Genomic DNA, 17,968 nt, shown 5'->3' with positions numbered 1-17,968 from the left:
GGCCAAGAAACAAATGTTGATTGGTAAGGTTTTAGGCAGTGAGTGTGCAGTATGCTTTTGCTCTGTCTCATACATTTAATCCTCACAGAATTACTTAATAAAGTATCATTAATACAAATTTACTGAAAAAAAACCCTGAAATTTAGTGAAATCAAGCAATTTACCTCAATCCTTATTAATCAAGTCAGCCATTTACCTATACAAATTGTTTATCATAATATATAAGGTTTTTCAGGTAAAAAATCTCATTTAGAGAAATAACCTGTAATCTCAAGTACTTGTAGATTAGTCGACAGGGCAGAAAAATAATAAAAAATTCAAAAGTTTATGGGTGTAATGATAGAAGCATTAAAAGGTACCAAAGAAGGAAGTTTGTTCAATTATTTTGAAAGGGATCAGGGAATACTTTTTGGACAAGATAAATTTGAGATTTATTTTTAAGACTGAAGAGAAGTTCATGAGGTATGTAAGAAAGAGGGATATTTCTGGAGAAAACACAAGAAAAAGTTGTAAGCATCAATAAGGGTTAAATTAGCCCTTATACTTAGGGTACGCATTTGAATTTCCTTTGAAGCATATGGGTAGAGATATCTATGGGTCAGCTGAATATATATTCAGAAAAGGTATGTGGGTAGGATATGGAAATTTGGGAGTTAACTAAAGCCTTGAGAGTACTCAAGTTGCCCATAAATTTTATATAAATCTGAAAAGAAGAGAAGAAGATAAGTAAATCAATTTGAACTAGAGAAGCCATGCCTTTTGTTCAAAGCCACCTTTAGATTTCTAAGAGATAGGATGCACGTAGGGTGTTATAGTTCTTTAAAATGGAGAAAAAATGAAAGACACTGTTGACAAAAATATTAAAAGAGGACATAGAGATTTTTTTTTCAGCGTGGATGTGCACCATTTAGATCAGAGTCAAATAGGTAAATGTGTAAAAAATATAACTTGGCACTCATCCTAGATACAATAAATTTCTAGTAGTGGGGTCAAGTAATTTCACAGACTACAGTGACATTTTCTTTATGAATGAGTTGAAAGGAAGGATTTGCAGAAGATATCCTGAAGAGATACATTTTGATGAAGTACAGAATTAGAATAATTTAAAAGCTATTTATTAGACAAAAATATTGTATTTTTGGTTAGCTTTATGGAGGTGAAAACTACCTAGAATAAAATTTACCCATTTTAATAGTACAATATGATGAATTAAAAAAATATATATATATATATACACACACCATTCAATCAGTACATTAGCCATGGTATGGGCATTTTCTTTAAAAAAATTTTTTTAAATGTTTATTCATTTTTGAGAGAGACAGACAGACAGAGCAGGGGAGGGCAAAGAGAGGTGACACAGAATCTGAAGCAGGATCCAGGCTCTGAGCTGTCAGCACAGAGCCCGACATGGGATTATGACCTGAGATGAAGTCGGACGCTCAACTGACTGAGCCACCCAGGCACCCCAGTATGGGACATTTTCATCTCCCAAAAAGACAGTTCTGCCTGTTTGCAGCCAATGTCTTCACACTCCCTGTTCATCTCTCAAACCTCTGAGCAAATATCACTATGACATTGTGTTTTCTAGAATTTCATATAAATGAGGTCATACATCTTTGATCTTTTATTTTTGCCTTCTTTCACATGGCATTAGTGATCCATTCATTCTGTTGCATCTATCAGTAATCTCTTCCTTTTTAAAAAAAAGTTTATTTATGTATTTATTTTGAGAGAGAGAGAAGGAGAGAGAGGGTGAGAGAGAATCCCAACTAAGCTCTGCACTGTCAGTGCAGAGCCTGACACAGGGCTTGAATTCACGAACCACAAGATCATGACCAAAATCAAGAGTCAGATACTCAACCGACTGAGCCACTCAGGCACCCCCCTCTTTGATTTAAATTGTGTGGATTTGTCACAGTTTGTTTATTCATTCAACAGTGGTTGTATATTTGGTTTTTTTCTGTTTTTTTTGCTAGTATGAATAAAAATATTATGGATAAATGTGTACAAGTCTTTGTGTGAACATGAGTTTTCATTTCTCTTGGACCAACTTTTTTTTTAATTTAATTTTTTTAATGTACACCCAAATAAGTTAGCATATAGTGCAACAATGATTTCAAGAGTAGATTCCCTAATGCCCACTACCCATTTAGCCCATCCCCCCTCCCCACAACCCTTCTAGTAACCCTCTGTTTGTTCTCCATATTTAAGAGTCTCTTATGTTTTGTCCCCCTCCCTGTTTTTATATTATTTTTGCTTCCCTTCCCTTATGTTCATCTATTTTGTGTCTTAAAGCCCTCATATGAGTGAAGTCATATGATATTTGTCTTCTCTGACTAATTTCACTTAGCATAATACCCTGTAGTTCCATCCATGTTGTTGCAAATGGCAAGATTTCATTCATTTTGATTGCTGAATAATACTCCATTGTATATATGTACCACATCTTCTTTACCCATTCATCCATCAATGGACATTTGGGCTCTTTCCATACCTTGGCTATTGTTGATAGTGCTGATATAAACATGGGGGTGCATGTGCCCCTTCGAAACAGCATACCTGTATCCCTTGGATAAGTACCTAGTAGTGTAATTGCTGGGTCATAGGGTAGTTCTATTTTTAATTTTTTGAGGAACCTCCATACTGTTTTCCAGAGTGGCTGCAGCAGTTTGCATTCCCACCAGCAGTGCAAAAGATCCTCTGTGTCTGCATCCTCGCCAAAATCTGTTGTTGCCTGAGTTGTTAATGTTAGCCATTCTGACAGGTGTAAGGTGGTATCTCACTGTGGTTTTGATTTGTATTTCCCTGATGATGAATGACGTTGAGAATTTTTTTCATGTGTTGGTTGGCCATCTGGATGTCTTCTTTGGAGAAGCGTCTATTCATGTCTTTTGACTCTTGGGCCAACTTTTAAGAGTGAAATTTCTGGGTACTGCTAACTGTATGATAAGTGTATGTATAACTTTATAAGAAACTGCCAAACTGTGTTCCAAAGAAGTTGTACCACTTACATTCCAGGAGAGAGAGTTCCAGCTGTTCATATCCTCATCAACACATGGCATTTTCAGTCTTTTTAATTCTAGCCATTCTAATGGTATCCTATTGTATTTATTTACATTCACCTAATAAATAATGATGTTCTACATCTTTTCATGTACTTAGTTGCCATCCACATATCAAAATAGTTATGAAGCTAAAAATAGAAACTCAATTTTTCAGTTCTCCATATTTTAATTTTATATTCTGTGCATCAATAACCTATTTACTTTAAATTTGGCTTTCACATTTCCTGACACATGGTTTCTCCTTTATAGGTTTGCAAGTATCCTGAACTACAGTCCTATGTGCATCTTACTATGTTGGCTTTTAATAACACTTTCTTTAATTGGCCCACTTTCTCCTTCATTGGTATTCCTGGTCTGGAGGCTGCACATATATGGATCTCCATCCCCTTCTGTATCCTGTACCTCATAGCCCTTGTGGGTAATGCTGTTCTTCTTATCCTAGTTAGAGCAGAGAAGAACCTTCATGAACCTCAGTTCTATTTTTTGGCTATGCTAGCCCTTACTGATCTAGGCCTTTCATTGTCAACAATGCCTAGTGTCTTGGCTATCTTCTGGTTTGATGTCCGTGACATTGGCCTTAATGCCTGCCTAACCCAGATGTTCTTCATCCACACCCTCTCCTCAGTAGAATCAGGTGTCCTGGTGGCCATGGCTTTTGACCGTTTGGTAGCTATCTGTGCTCCATTAAACTATACCAAGATCCTTACCCACTACACCGTTGCCTGCCTTAGTGGAGCTGCCCTCATACGAGGTGCCACTCTGCTGGCTCCTCTGCCTTTTTTCCTTAGGACTTTTCCTTTCTGTGGGGCCAATATCCTGTCACACTCCTATTGCTACTACCCAGATATGCTGAACTTAGCCTGTGGGGACATTACCTTCAGCAGTGCCTATGGATTGGTTTTTGTTCTCTGCACATTTGCAGTGGATGTTGTCTTCATCTTAGCTTCATACATGAAGATCTTGGACACCATTATGAAGCTGGAGACTCAAGACAGAAACTGGAGGTCACTGCACACCTGTGCCTGTCACCTATGCATGGTGCTTGTGTTCTACCTGCCCCTAATCAGCTTGGCAGTGCTGCATCGTTATACCCAGGACACTTCCCCAATTCTGTATACCACCATGAGTAATGCCTACCTCCTCATGACACCACTGCTCAACCCTCTTGTCTATAGTCTCAAATCCCAGCAGATCCAGGCTGCCCTGCGCAAGCGATTTTGGGTGCAACGTGTCATTGCTGGGGAATGATATTTTCTCTATATTAGAAGAGATAACCAATTTAAAAACTGCTATTCAGGATCTACTGTGTGCCAAGTAGTATGTTAGGCACCATGAATTCAAAACAATAAAATACTTAGGTTTTCTCAAGAAATATTTAATCTAACTAATGAGGGAAAGGGAGGCAGAATGCTTAGGTAAAAGATCATAACTGTGATCATGAATGATGACTTTGGTAGTGGTAAGGAGAAATGACAACAGGAAGCCAAGCTCATTGTGTTTGGTGTGTGAGTTGGAGGAAAATCACATCGCTCCAGGTGTTAAACTGAGGAGTCCAACTCTGGATTGTAAAAGATCAATGAGGGATTAATTTTATAGAGAAAACAAAATGTCTCCTAATTCTTGACTGGCAATGTTGTTTAAGCTGAAGCACGAAAATTCAAAATTGATGATAAATTTATGACGGTATGTTTATTATTTCTGACTACTTCTTGTAGTTGGATACTAGCTAATGTCTGAACCTTCTGACTTTTAACAAAAAGTAAAGGAGCTTTCTGAAAAGAATAATATATAAGGATCTGAGAAATAGTTATTCTTACTCATTTTGCTACTTCATTCAGAATTCATGCTTTATTTGGATATTGTTTTATTTCACATTTCACACTGAGGGTAGATAGGGTTATATGCTGCCTGTTAAAGCAAGGCTACATCTTTTTTTGTTCTCCTAACTTTCCAAGAGGAAAAACAAAGTCATTTATTCTTTTCTAGGGTCAGCTCTTGAAGTTAGAGTAAGCAAAGGAAGAATTGTCCTGCTAGGATCAGCATAGGAAGCAAGTAAAGAGAGAGACTTAATTGTCCATGGGAATGAATAAACATGCAGTTATCATTAGCAAGAATGTCAAACAACTTTAAGAGAGCTTTGAATGAATTTCTAAAGGATAGCTCAAGCAATCAACTGGAAAATATTTTAATGTCTGACATATTCGGTAGACACCAGAATCATATAAAAGACATAGATTTAATATTCATATAGCTTACATTCTACCCATGGAAATCAGGAAATAGCAGCAAAACCATGTTACATAATGTAATTAGTAAGGCTGAGACTTGCTTTGAATTGTTAATATGAATTCAGAGGAAAGTAAGCTAGTGAGGACTGGGGTTGCCAAGAACTTCGGCCTGCAAGACAGAGAAGATCAAGAGAAGAAGTATTATGGAAGCTGGAAATCTATCTCAATTCCAAAAGCATTCAGTAAGCTCTTTTAGGTATTAACAAGATAAAGGGAGTTATTTTTTTTTTAAGTATGGTCTTTACCTTTATGGAGAGATTATTTGAGGAGTATAATTAAGACGCTGAAAAAATTAAATAAAATTCTAATTCTTAAACTGTTTCTTCATCTTTTAAGGCCTGATTTAATCATTTTCTTTATTGTGAGTCTGGCCAAAAGCCTCCTAACTCTGACTTCCCTGAGCATGAGTAGAGGGAACTGGGGATCATTTTTCAGCAACTGTTTCATTGTCTTAAAACACTGCACAATTTTCCTTTGAGGAAATACTTACTTGTCTGTAGAGTTTGAATGAGACCAATAATAACAAAATTCTACCATATCCCTCCTCTGATCTTTCAGCTATAGATATTAAAAACTGAGGAAAGAAAATCTCCTTCATGTTTTATGCTAGAGTTAGTGTGAAAGAGTCTCCTTTCTGGAAGGAGATCACATCACATGTGGTCATCATGTTCCATAGCTTTGTGGAAGCCATACCTGTCTACATTAGGAGAGCATGAGTATGGAGGAGAAAAGAAGCAGATATAAGAGGATGCCCCAGAGAGGAAAAGTGACATGACAGTGTTGAGTCCTTAAGCTTGAGTCCCTGAGATCCTTCCTTTGAATCTGTGACCTTTCCTGGTAATTTTGTTTTACATTTCTTCACTTATAAATTAAATGATGAAGTAACTTAATGGCATATTCTGTCTGTTATGAAGTGGATTGGATACTTTATTTGATTCTGTCTTAAAGTATGCCAATGTATTCCTGTCTTGTCTCACTTACTAAGTGGTACTTCCCTGAATGATGGCATTTTTGTCTGATTCATCTGTCCCATACAGTGTGGTATATAGTGAACCCCAGAATGGTTGTGTGAAGATGTAAAATAAGGAGTCACAAAGGACAAAAGGTGAAAATAAAAGAATTAAATATTATTATTGAATCAATAAATTAATGAACCATGAATTCATGTCCACATAACTTGATTAAAAAAGGATGAAGTAATAGGGCACCTGGGTGGCTCAGTTGGTTAAGTGTCTGAATTGATTTTGGCTCAGGTCATGATCTCAAGGTTCATGACATAGAGTCTCACATTGGGCTCTGTGCTGACAGCATGGAGCCTGCTTGGGATTCTCTCTCTCCCTCTCTCTTGGCCCCTCCCCCTGCTCTCTCTCTCTCTCAAAGTAAATAAATAAACATGAAAAAATTTTAAATGGATGAAGTAATAATGTCTAGCTCTGCTGTATTATAGTTAATTTAGAGGCATCACTAGTATATATAAAGAATTTGGTGCCTGTCTCTGATCTGCAATGATAATATTGGGCATGTAAATATGATATACACAAATATGAAATATATAAACCTGGTCTGAATCATTTTACATATTTGCAAACAAACATTTTATAAAATATATATAAAAAGAGAACTCTAAATATGTCTTTGAACAAACTGTATTATCCTCTGGTCACCTTTGATATCACCATCTGAATGACAGAAGCCTTTATTCATTTGTATTTATCTTTAAATCCTGGCTTGGCCTTTGTCCTCTACCATATTTTTGGTTTATAATAAAATGATTCATATTCACTGAACATTTGAAATATACTTTTCATTGTTACAGACATATTACATAACTTATCACATTTCTTCTTACAGTGTCCTTACAGAGTAGATACCATTATTAACTCATTTTCACTGATAGAGACACTGAAGCACAGAAATCAGGGTCATCATGTTCCCTGGATACATAACAGATAAGTTTCAGAGTCCTGATTTTAGCTTAAGCATATATATTTATATCTTCAACTAAATATGAAATCTAAATTAATACAACCTGAGAAAATCAAGGATACATTACATAAATGGCAGATTTTAGGTACACTGCTTTGTTATATTTTCATTTTAATCTCTCACTGAATTTTCATGTTATATGAGGCTTAGATTGAGATGGTTTCAGCAAAGGAATCATAAAACATAAACATATTTAAACAAAAATTATGAAAATGAAAATAAGCCTTCTTTTCTCTCATTTGGAATATTCCCCTCTATAATATCTCAAACTCCCAAAAGATAGTATATGTCTGCATAACAATGTAAATATTTTATTTTAAATAATATTTCAGCCATATAGCTATACATGTGGGAATCTCAGATAGAAGTATCTGTAGGACTCTTTAGATTGAAATGGCCTCATAGGTAAGTGCTGTAAACACCAGGAATGAAAAACATAAGTGAAGGTGAAAGGGGTTTTGGGCATCTTTCTTGATCAAATATTTAAAACCAGAGAGGAATACTATATTTCTAGAAAAATTACAATAAAACCATACAGAGATGTACTAAAGGAAGTACCTCAGCACACAGGAAAATAATGTCTGTTGGTTCTTCTTTTTTCAATATCCCTGGTAACTTTCAGTCAGTCCCTCAAAGGGATCCTACTCTGTTCCATCAACCTACTTAAGTGCAAACAGTCTACATTTTGCACTTCTAATTTGTTTTCTTTTCACACTAGAAACAATAGAGTTGAGGACAGGTGTGAGGAAAAGGATAATGTTGGACATAGTGATGTGGGGTAAAGGGGAGTTGTATCTGCCTGTCCTGTGGATCAGAACTAAGCCAATAAGTGGGACCTAGACAATGAGGACCATGACAATGTGGTAGACACGTGTGTTGAGTTCCTTAAGTCATCCTTCCCCAGAAGCAATGCCAAGAACTGTCTTCAAGATCAAAGCATAAGACAGAAACAATAAAGACAGAGTCAACACCAAAGGTGCAGAGAACCAATGCCAACCCATGGGTGATGTTCACATGAATGGACACACAAGCTAGTTCATCACTTCAGGGTGGAAGCAGAATGAGTGGGATAGGATGATGTTCTTACAGAAGGGAAGCCATTTGAGCTGGATGAGTAAGAAGGCCATCAGTGCCACTCCTCGAGCCGTAGCAGCCAATCCCACCTGAGTCATGCAGGAATGGGTCAGGACCACAGTGTAGCACAGCGGGTTGCGTATGGCAACAAAGCAATCAAAAGCCATGGCTTACAGGAGGGCTGACTCCACAGAAGAGAAGTGTGGATGAAGAACGTCGGAGCTAGGCACCATGGAACTCAATCCTGTGGTTAAGGAGAAACATATTAGGTACATTAGGCAGTGTAGATGCTGACATGCCTGTGTCGGTGGCTGCCAACATGGATAAGAATACATACTGAGGCTCATGAAGGCTGGGATTCTTGTGTATTATGGTAATTATGATGCGGTTCTCCAGGATGGCAATTATATACGTGATGCTCAGTTGGATGGAGACTCAGATATGAGTCTTCCTGAAATAAGGAAGAAGGGTGGCTGGTAGTAGGTGCCATTGAACATAAGCATGATGCTAAACCTAAAAAAGAGAACACGTGTAGGAAAATCAAGTGGTAAATTAATTCAAGTTCATTCAGTGGTTGAAGAGAGAGTCTAGAGGCAGAAACAAACTAAATATCTGTTGCATGCCGAGCAAACTGAATAGGGTAGAATGTAGTTTAATTCAAAAAGCCTATATGAGTAATTTTTAGGTGATTTGTAACTGCTATCCTGTGGGCAATTTTGTGGATGCAATGGTAGCCTTCAAAAACACTACCAGATAAACTAAGGAAGTTTTGAACAGAAACATTCACAGAACAAAGTAATATTCACCAATCACATGATTTACTTAGTTAATTTAAAACACACAGTGAGAAGCAGGAGGACAGAGATGGGGTTGTGTTAATACACATAGAATTGCATCCAAGTAGGAAGGAAGGTCCACAGTATCTGAATGCTAGATTATGAAATATTTCTCTGTTCTGTCTCTCTGCTGATCATGTTAGAAAGATCACCAGAGTTGAGGTTTGAGCAAAGGGAATCCTATAGATGAAAGGTACCTGGGGTCAACTCACACTTTATCAGGCACACAGCATCATGCATGCATGGCCACAGCTGTAGCTCATCAATAAGACTGGGGAGTATCTATGAATTTTACCTGCATTTCTTATGCTGAGAGCATGTGGGACCAGGACAAAACCACAACGGATGTCATTAATAGTTGACTGATTTACGTATCACACAGCCGCCATTCTAGACATGGCATTATCATGCCTTATGATTTTTTTTCTATTCTTCTTATCTATAAATAAAATTTTTGTTTATCATAGATTCCATATGTTTTATCTTTAACATGTTGTTTAATAGCTCCTATAACTTACCTACTATCCACATTTACCATAATTGGTGAATGATGCCTATATCTTAGTCATATGATATCTTCTAAGCTACTTATAAATTTACTCCCTATCTATGTTTAATGTATCTCATGAGTTTAATCTATACTCCATTTATCATCTTGTTTTTTGGACTCAAGTTAAATATTCTTAAGTAATACAAAAAATATACATTACTACTTCTGGGGATACAAAATTTACTAAGATATGATTTCTGCCTACATACAAGCTACTGTTTGCTGGTGTGACATACAGATACGAACAAATAAGCAAATACATATGTAACACAGTAAGAGTGATATAAAATATATCTATAAATAAAGCAAGAACTTAATACATGAATTATAATTATAATGAATTGATTGTGTGGGACAGACCACAATCAACACAGGACACGCTAGGCTAAAATAAACCACACAGGGGCGCGTGGGTGACTCAGTCGCTTGAGAATCCGACTTCGGCTCAGTTTATGATCTCCTGGTTCATGAGTTCGAGCCCTGCATTGGGCTCTGTGCTGACAGCTCAGAGCCCAGAGCCTGCTTTAGATCCTGTGTCTCCCTCTCTCTCTGCCCCTCCCCCACTCTCACTTTGTCTCACTCTGTCTCTCAAAAATAAATAAATGTAAAAAAAAAATGTTAAATAAACCACACAAACCTGGCACCCAGGACACCAAGCTACCTTAACACATTTCTGTTGTAAGCACAGCCATGAGAATGCTTTCATAGCATTTTGGGGAAAAGTGTGTCTGTATAAAACCAACAGTTGCTGTGCAGAGAGTTGCTGGGCAGGATTATCTGACATAAGTCTATTGCTTTAATGGCTATGGCCACTGGCTATTTATAGCTCCCAAACAAGCATTTATCTCCAGTACCTTAGAAGCAAAACAGAGTTCCCTGTCACTTTAGAGGCATAGGAAGTAGAAGTCACTTATTTAAGAATCAATTGCTAGCAGCTAAGAATCATTTTCAAACCATGTGTCCTACATCAATATATATTACATCAAACTTCCTGCTTAAAAAATAGAAGTAGAATGTTAAATAAAGGAAACAATAATAGAAGATTAATGTAATTAATAAAAGGAGTTAAAAAAGAGGAAATTTATTTTTTTTCAATATATGAAATTTATTGTCAAATTGGTTTCCATACAACACCCAGTGCTCATCCCAAAAGGTGCCCTCCTCAATACCCATCACCCACCCTCCCCACCCTCCCACCTCCCATCAGCCCTCAGTTTGTTCTCAGTTTTTAAGAGTCTCTTATGCTTTGGCTCTCTCCCACTCTAACCTCTTTTTTTTTCTTTTCCTTCCCCTCCCCCATGGGTTTCTGTTAAGTTTCTCAGGATCCACATAAGAGTGAAAACATATGGTATCTGTCTTTCACTGTATGACTTACTTCACTTAGCATCACACTCTCCAGTTCCATCCACGTTGCTACAAAGGGCCATATTTCATTCTTTCTCATTGCCACGTAGTACTCCATTGTGTATATAAACCACAATTTCTTTATCCACTCATCAGTTGATGGACATTTAGGTTCTTTCCATAATTTGGCTATTGTTGAGAGTGCTGCTATAAACATTGGGGTACAAGTGCCCCTATGCATCAGTACTAAAAAAGAGGAAATTTATAAAGGACAACTGAAGAATGGCAATTATTGTGACCCAGACTCTTGTACAAGTGCAATGAGAGACAGAACAATAGAAAACTGTGAGACACAGTTGCCAAATATTATTGAACTCTTAATATGTACCACATATTGTTCCATGATTTGCAGTTGATAACAGATGCTATGCAACTTATGATCCCTGTTCTAAAGTTCCTGATGTAGTACAATATATTTGGGGGAAAGCACATCAGTTCAAAACTATGAACAAGGAAAGACATTGTATAATGAACTCTCACAATGAATAGAACTTCACTATTTTTTTCTCAAACATTATTTTATTTGGTTATAATTTCACCCCAGCAAGGAGGAAGCCAGCCTTACTATATCCAAACCAAAATTGGGGCACCTGGGTGGCTCAGTTGGTTAAGTGTCTGACTTTAGCTCTGGTCATGACCTGTGGTTCATGAGTTTGACCCCCGCATCAGGCTCTGTGCTGACAGCTCAGAGCCTGGAGCCTGCTTCAGATTCTGTGTCTCCCTCTCTCTCTGCCCCTCCCCCCCCTCTCAAAAATAAACAAACATTAAAAAAATTTAAAAAAACACAATCAAAATAAACAAAACAAAGAAAACAAAGAGAAACAAAAACCAAAAGCACACTAAACCTTAAATTAGGCTTGGAAGGGTAAATAATTCCTAAGGTCACATGACTTTCAGTCAGCCCTTAGAAAAGCCTAATTTTTCTGTCCTATTGTGCTCTTTCAACAACACTCCTCTGTTAAATTATATAAAACAAATATGCAAATAGCAGGCATACATTGAAAGAGAAGTAAATGAGGACTTGAAAAGCCATAGAAGGATTCAAGGAGAGAATGAAATGTAATTTGTCATTGGCTGATGAAGAACTTTAATTGGAAGAGGCAAAATCAGAAATAATTGCAGGCTGATTGACTTCAAGAGCAAAGGTGTGGAAATCAGAATAAGGCTTATAAGGGAAGAGCACCGAGAATATCCTCCTGAATAGAATGAAGAGTTGTAAAAAGAGGGAAAGTTAAATAAGATAGAATAGGTAGAATGGAGTCTTGTTGGAAACCATAAGGTCAGGGTAAAGAGGATGCGGTATGCATAATGAGGCTTCTACCAAGTATCAGAACCCAAAACACATTAGTATGTAAGGCTGTGTGGTCTCAGGACAAACCCCTCGGCAATTCTTATAATCATTAAAAGGTCAAGTGGTAAAAACCTAAATAAGAATATTTGATTCACTAGGGAGAAATGGAGGCAAGGGTGTTTTGCGGTGGCGGGGGGGGGGGGGGGAAACCAAACAGGATTTAGTTAACTAGATGTGTAGCAAGAAGTCCCCCACTCTCATTTTATGCTAAGATTTTGAGTCTGAGTTCTTGGCTTAGAGATTGACAGGAAAAGGTATCTCAGTTCGTTTATAGCTATATTTTGGAATAGATGATGTCTGTAATGGGAAGGATGGCCAAAAGGTGTAGAGCTAATGAGGTCTAGTTGATGTCCATACTCAGGAACTTGGAGGAGGAAACAAGCAAGAAAGCACAGGATACACAGGAGTAGATTAAGAAAAAAAGAGAGCGGAAGAGTGGACTGTCCTGGAAATAAAATAATGAGAAGGTTTCAACAAATAGATAGTCAAAGGAAGTAAATAAATGTTCTGTAACGGAAACACGAGAACTGAAAAATCCCCTATGTTGTTCTTGGTGATTAGAGAGGTTGTTGTTAAAAGTGGTTCTAGAAGAACAGAACACCAGAGGTGTGTGGGTGGCTTAGGTGGTCAAACATCTGACTTCGGCTCAGGTCATGATCTCACAGTTCGTGAGTTCGAGCCCCACATCTGGCTCACTGCTGTCAGCACAGAGCCCACTTCAGATTCTCTGGCCCTCTCTCTCTGGCCCTCCCCCTCTCCCCCTATCTGTCTCAAAATCAATCAATCAATCAATCAATCAATCACCAGAAAGCAAGACTGACAGGAAGCATCTAGGAGTGAATGGGTAATGAGAAACTGGTTGTGGAAAAATATAAACTATATGTTTATATTTATAAAATCTATAAAAATATAAGTTACACAAACATAGCATAAGATTTTTCACAAAATAACAGAGATGAGAAAGACGATTTAAAATGGGGTTTAAGACCTTACGCTCTGGAGTCAGAGAGACTCAAATCAGAATCCTGCTACCACCTCCCCTCCAATTTACTAGATTTGTGATCTTGGACCAATTGCTTAACCTTTCTGTTCCTCAATATTCTGTTCTGTAGAATGGATTAACTACAATCTATCACACTGCCTTTGATGGAGAAACTTCAAAATAAAAGGACAACAGAGTGTGCACTGGTGGAAGAAGGGAACTCTAAGAAAGGAGTGAGGTGGATAGGTCTTAAGAAAATCAGGTGGGGGTGGGGGATTTGGAAAGAGAGCACCTACCTTTCAAAGATCAAAGTCTACACATTCGTTCAACTGTAGAATGGCATTATTTTTTAAATGTTTATTTATTTATTTATTTATTTATTTGGGGGAGGGGTGGACAGAGAGAGAGAGAGAGAGAGAGAGAGAGTGAAAGACGGAGAGAGACAGAATCCCCAGCAGGCTCCGCACTGTCAGCATAGAGCCCGAGGTAGGGCTGGATCCTGTTGAACCCTGAGATCCTGACCTGGGCCTAAATCAAGAGTTGGTCACTGGACTGACTGAAGCACCCAGGTGCCCTTGTAGAATTGCGTTATTAAAGTTACACACTGTTTTTCATCACTCTGCATGATACATATACAAAGAACTTTCAGAAACTGCCAGGTGGATCATATGCTCACTGTGAGAGAGTCTGGCAAGGAAGGAGCTGCTCAGGTACAGAATCTCCTTTTTTTGCAAGTCAGTTGAGAGCTGTGGAACAATAGTCTCTCTTAATTACTCCTGGGTTGAGGTGGGAGGATGCTTTGCTGGTTGTTAAAAGACTCCACAGATCAGGTGTGAGGAGCAATAAGAAAAAATTATCTAGTAACACTCATCCCATATGTTCTCTTCAAATATTCCAACAAAATAAAGTAGGTTAGTTTCTGTTCTAGTTTTGCAAAAGAGGGTAAATCATACTATTGTAAACTATGTACGACATTGACCATTTAGATCATTTAGTAAAATGATTTAACTCAGTAAGGACTTAACTATCAGAAAAAATTGTTTGAGAAAGAGTAAATGGATAATGAGTATATGGAAAGGAATGAAAAGTAAAGGCTGACACATAAACAAAAGAGAGAATTAGCAATCTTAATGGTTTGGTTGCCTTAAATTCAGCCACTATTAGAGTGTTTTCATTTCCAGTGTTAACCAACCTGTACCCATCTTGAGCTGTAGTAACTTGCTGCTTTCAGGTCTCCATACATAAAGTCTAGTCAGAAAAGTCCTTGGTCACATTTGGGACCAAGGCACCTAGGAAAGACAGTAGCATCTGTTGGACCATGCATAATACTTGGGGCATTTTTCCCTCTTTCAGGTGGAATAGCTAAAAGGCAGTAAAAGGTCTTCTGTCTCTTCCACTTCCTTTGAGGATTGACCAGGCCTGTGATGTCCTAGATCACAGAATCCCTAAGGGAATAAGATCAGGAAGTAAGTAGTGAAAAAACAAAACAAAAAAGCTCAGCAAAATGTCCTTTCATTGTCCTTGTACAGAGTCATTTTTAGCAAAAACCACTTTTGTGAATAAATAATGGAAGTAGCTAGATCCATAGTGAGATTTTTGTGAAAGGTGAGATAAAATGGGGCAACTTATGTCAGGGGGTTTGAAAATTGAGGCAGGAGGCGATTGAGGAGGTAGGTGAACCTTATGCACGTTCTCACCCACTGGAACCTCGAAGTTTTGAACTGGGCCAAACCGAAATATTCCAGTGCCACAGTAATAGACTTTTGCTTTCTGATAGCCTTAGAACCCAATTGTTTAGCAGAGATTAGTTTTCTCCTTCCAACAACAACAAAAATTCTTTAACAATGTATAAGGGCATTGCCTTTTGTCTTTAAAAACGAAACCCTGGACTTTGGTTCCCTGAATTGGAATTCTGAGACCCCCAAATAAATGCTTTCATTTTATTTCAGTTCTGTTTCTTTTCTCTGTTGAAAATTTAGTGTCATGTTTGAGCGTGTGTGTGTGTGTGCATGCGTGTGTGTGTGTGTGTGTGTGTGTGTGTGTGTGTGTGAATTATTAGAAGAATATAAGGACAAGGGATTGGAATTTATTATTTTTAGTTAAAAAATTGTTTTTTAACTTTCAAAATGTCAATCTGAATCATACTCATCATGATTGCCTTAAATTCAACCACTATAAGAGTGTTTTTATTTCCAGTGTTAACCAACCCCTACCCATCTTGAGCTGTAGTAACTTACTGTTTTCAGGTCTCCATACATAAAGTCCTTGTTCACATTTGGGGCCAAGGCACCTAGGAAAGACAGAAAAACGCTGTCACTTATTTGAGAGAACACAAGTACACAGATGTTAGCCCAGCCAGACCAATTCTGAGACCAAATTTAAAGCATATTGTTATAGTTTTGGATAAATGAAAAGACTGCAAGATTATTGAAAGAACACTTCCCCACAAAAACAAATAAATAATATGTCAATTCAGTTGTTGATGAGTCCCTTCCTCATAGATGCTGGAATGAAAAGGGATTATAAAGACCATCCTGATACATTATTTTATAGATGGGAGACACTGAGCAGGGGTGTGAATTATCCAGGTTCATCCAACATGTTTATACAGAAATTAAAAATGTAATTTCAGGGCACCTGGGTGCCTCAGTCAGTTAGGCATCTAACTTCAGCTCAGGTCATGATCTCACAGTCCGTGAGTTTGAGCCCCAAGACGGGCTCTGTGCTGACAGTTTGGAGCCTGGAACCTGCAGCCTGCTTCAGATTCTGTGTTTGTCTCTCTTTCTGCCCCTCCTCTGCTCGTGCCCTCTCTCTCTTCCTCTCTCCCTATCAAAAATAAATAAAACATCAAAAAAATTAAAAAATGTAATTCCAAGTTTTTTTGACTGTATTTAAGCTTAAGGGTCACTGAATGTGAAAACTAAAAGGTTCTGCAGTCAGAATGCCTGCAGACAAAGCTCCACTGGACTTGGCCACTCACCTTTGGTGTCCTTTAACAAATGGCTGAAGCTCACTGTGCCTTTATTTGCATGCCTATGAAATGGGTATTTGTATTAATACATCAAACATATAAAGAAAATAATACAATTGACAATGTTGAGCTGTACCTGAGCCCCTGTCATCCTGGAAAACAAATGATCAAGCTACCCCACACCCTTTGTATTTGGGAAAACTGCTTTCTGCAAACAACCTCCCTTCCCCATATGACAGAGATGAAACTCATGGATGCCCCCCTTTTTACCCATAACAAGACCAGACAAAGACCACTCATATTCCCCTTGTCCATTTTTTTTTTTGCCTCGTATATATTTAGCTAAACTGCTTTGTCCCCACCGAACAGTCAGAGCATATTAATGCTTGTTCAACAAATGGTGGTTAAGCTGATCTCCTCCCCCAGGCCTCTGAGTTTTGATAGCTCCCCTGGAGAATATGTGGGCCTCAGGGTAAAACACTTTCTGATTCCCTATCCAATCACACCACATTTTCATCTGTACTTCCTCACACTTCGGTCTTCCTAGTCTAGCTCACTCCTCTCTATAAAAGAAGATGTATTGGGGCATCTGGGTGGCTCAGTCAGTTAAGCATCTGATGTGGGCTCAGGTCATGACGTTATGGGTTCATGAGTTCCAGCCCAGCATCAGGCTCTGTGCTGACACCTCAGAGCCTGGAGCCTGCTTCGGATTCTGTGTCTCCTCTCTCTCTACCCCACCCCCAACTCGTGCTCTGTCTCTCCCTCTTTCTCTCTTTCTCAAATAAATAAACATTAAAAAAAAAAGAAGAAAAGTAAATATATTCTTGGGGCATTTGGGTGGCTCAGTCTGTTAAGTGAAGGACTCTTGATTTATGCTCAGGTCATGATCTCATGGTTCCTGAGATGGAGCCCAATGTCTGGCTCTGCTCTAACAGCATGGAGCCTGCTTGGGATTCTGTGTCCCTCTCTCTCTCTGCCCCTCCCTGACTCCTTCTCTCTCTTTCTCTCAAAATTAATACATATTCTTTTTTTTAAAAAAGAGAATATATTGCCTAATCCTTGAGATGCTTGCAGTTTTAGTCACAGCCCTCTCCCTCTTGCAACAGTCTGCTACTCCCTTTGCAATAATCTTTTAAAATAAATTCCTTACTAAGCTCGAATTTGTTTTGTATCTGAAAATTTCATTGCAGGTATTAAGCACTATAAAGTCATTATTTATTACAATTTTTACTATGTGATATTTTATTAGAAAAAATGAAACTTTGTAAACTAGTTTCATGGACTTTTAACCTAAGCTATTTAATGTAAAATAAGAAATTTTATGGAATATTTAAATTATTTAAAATAGCATAACATAAACTTTTAGATAGAAAATAATGAAAAAATACATGGGCATATCTTGGAGATACTGTAGATTTGGTTCCAGACCACTGCAATAAATTGAATATTGAAATAAGG

The 17,968-nt window shown here is 37.9% G+C and overlaps 2 protein-coding genes and 1 pseudogene across 2 annotated transcripts in view; 2 read left to right on the top strand and 1 right to left on the bottom strand.

Moving 5' to 3' along the window:
- The window catches only part of LOC106966042 (olfactory receptor 52Z1P-like), an 89,456-nt gene that overhangs the window by 46,622 nt on the left and 24,866 nt on the right, over window positions 1-17,968 (top strand). The gene's annotated exons all lie outside the window — the stretch shown is intronic.
- LOC106966044 (olfactory receptor 51I1-like) lies at window positions 3,257-4,926 on the top strand. The gene has a single exon (XM_027039667.2). It carries the CDS (start codon window positions 3,360-3,362, stop codon window positions 4,314-4,316), a length of 957 nt encoding a protein of 318 aa, XP_026895468.1. The 5' UTR covers window positions 3,257-3,359; the 3' UTR covers window positions 4,317-4,926.
- LOC106966043 (olfactory receptor 51I1-like) lies at window positions 8,002-8,919 on the bottom strand (annotated as a pseudogene).

The sequence above is a fragment of the Acinonyx jubatus genome, chromosome D1, assembly GCF_027475565.1.
Source record: "Acinonyx jubatus isolate Ajub_Pintada_27869175 chromosome D1, VMU_Ajub_asm_v1.0, whole genome shotgun sequence".
Classification (NCBI taxonomy): domain Eukaryota; kingdom Metazoa; phylum Chordata; class Mammalia; order Carnivora; family Felidae; genus Acinonyx; species Acinonyx jubatus.
The sequence above is the reverse complement of the archived record's forward strand: the minus strand, read 5'-3'. Positions and strand labels throughout refer to the sequence as shown.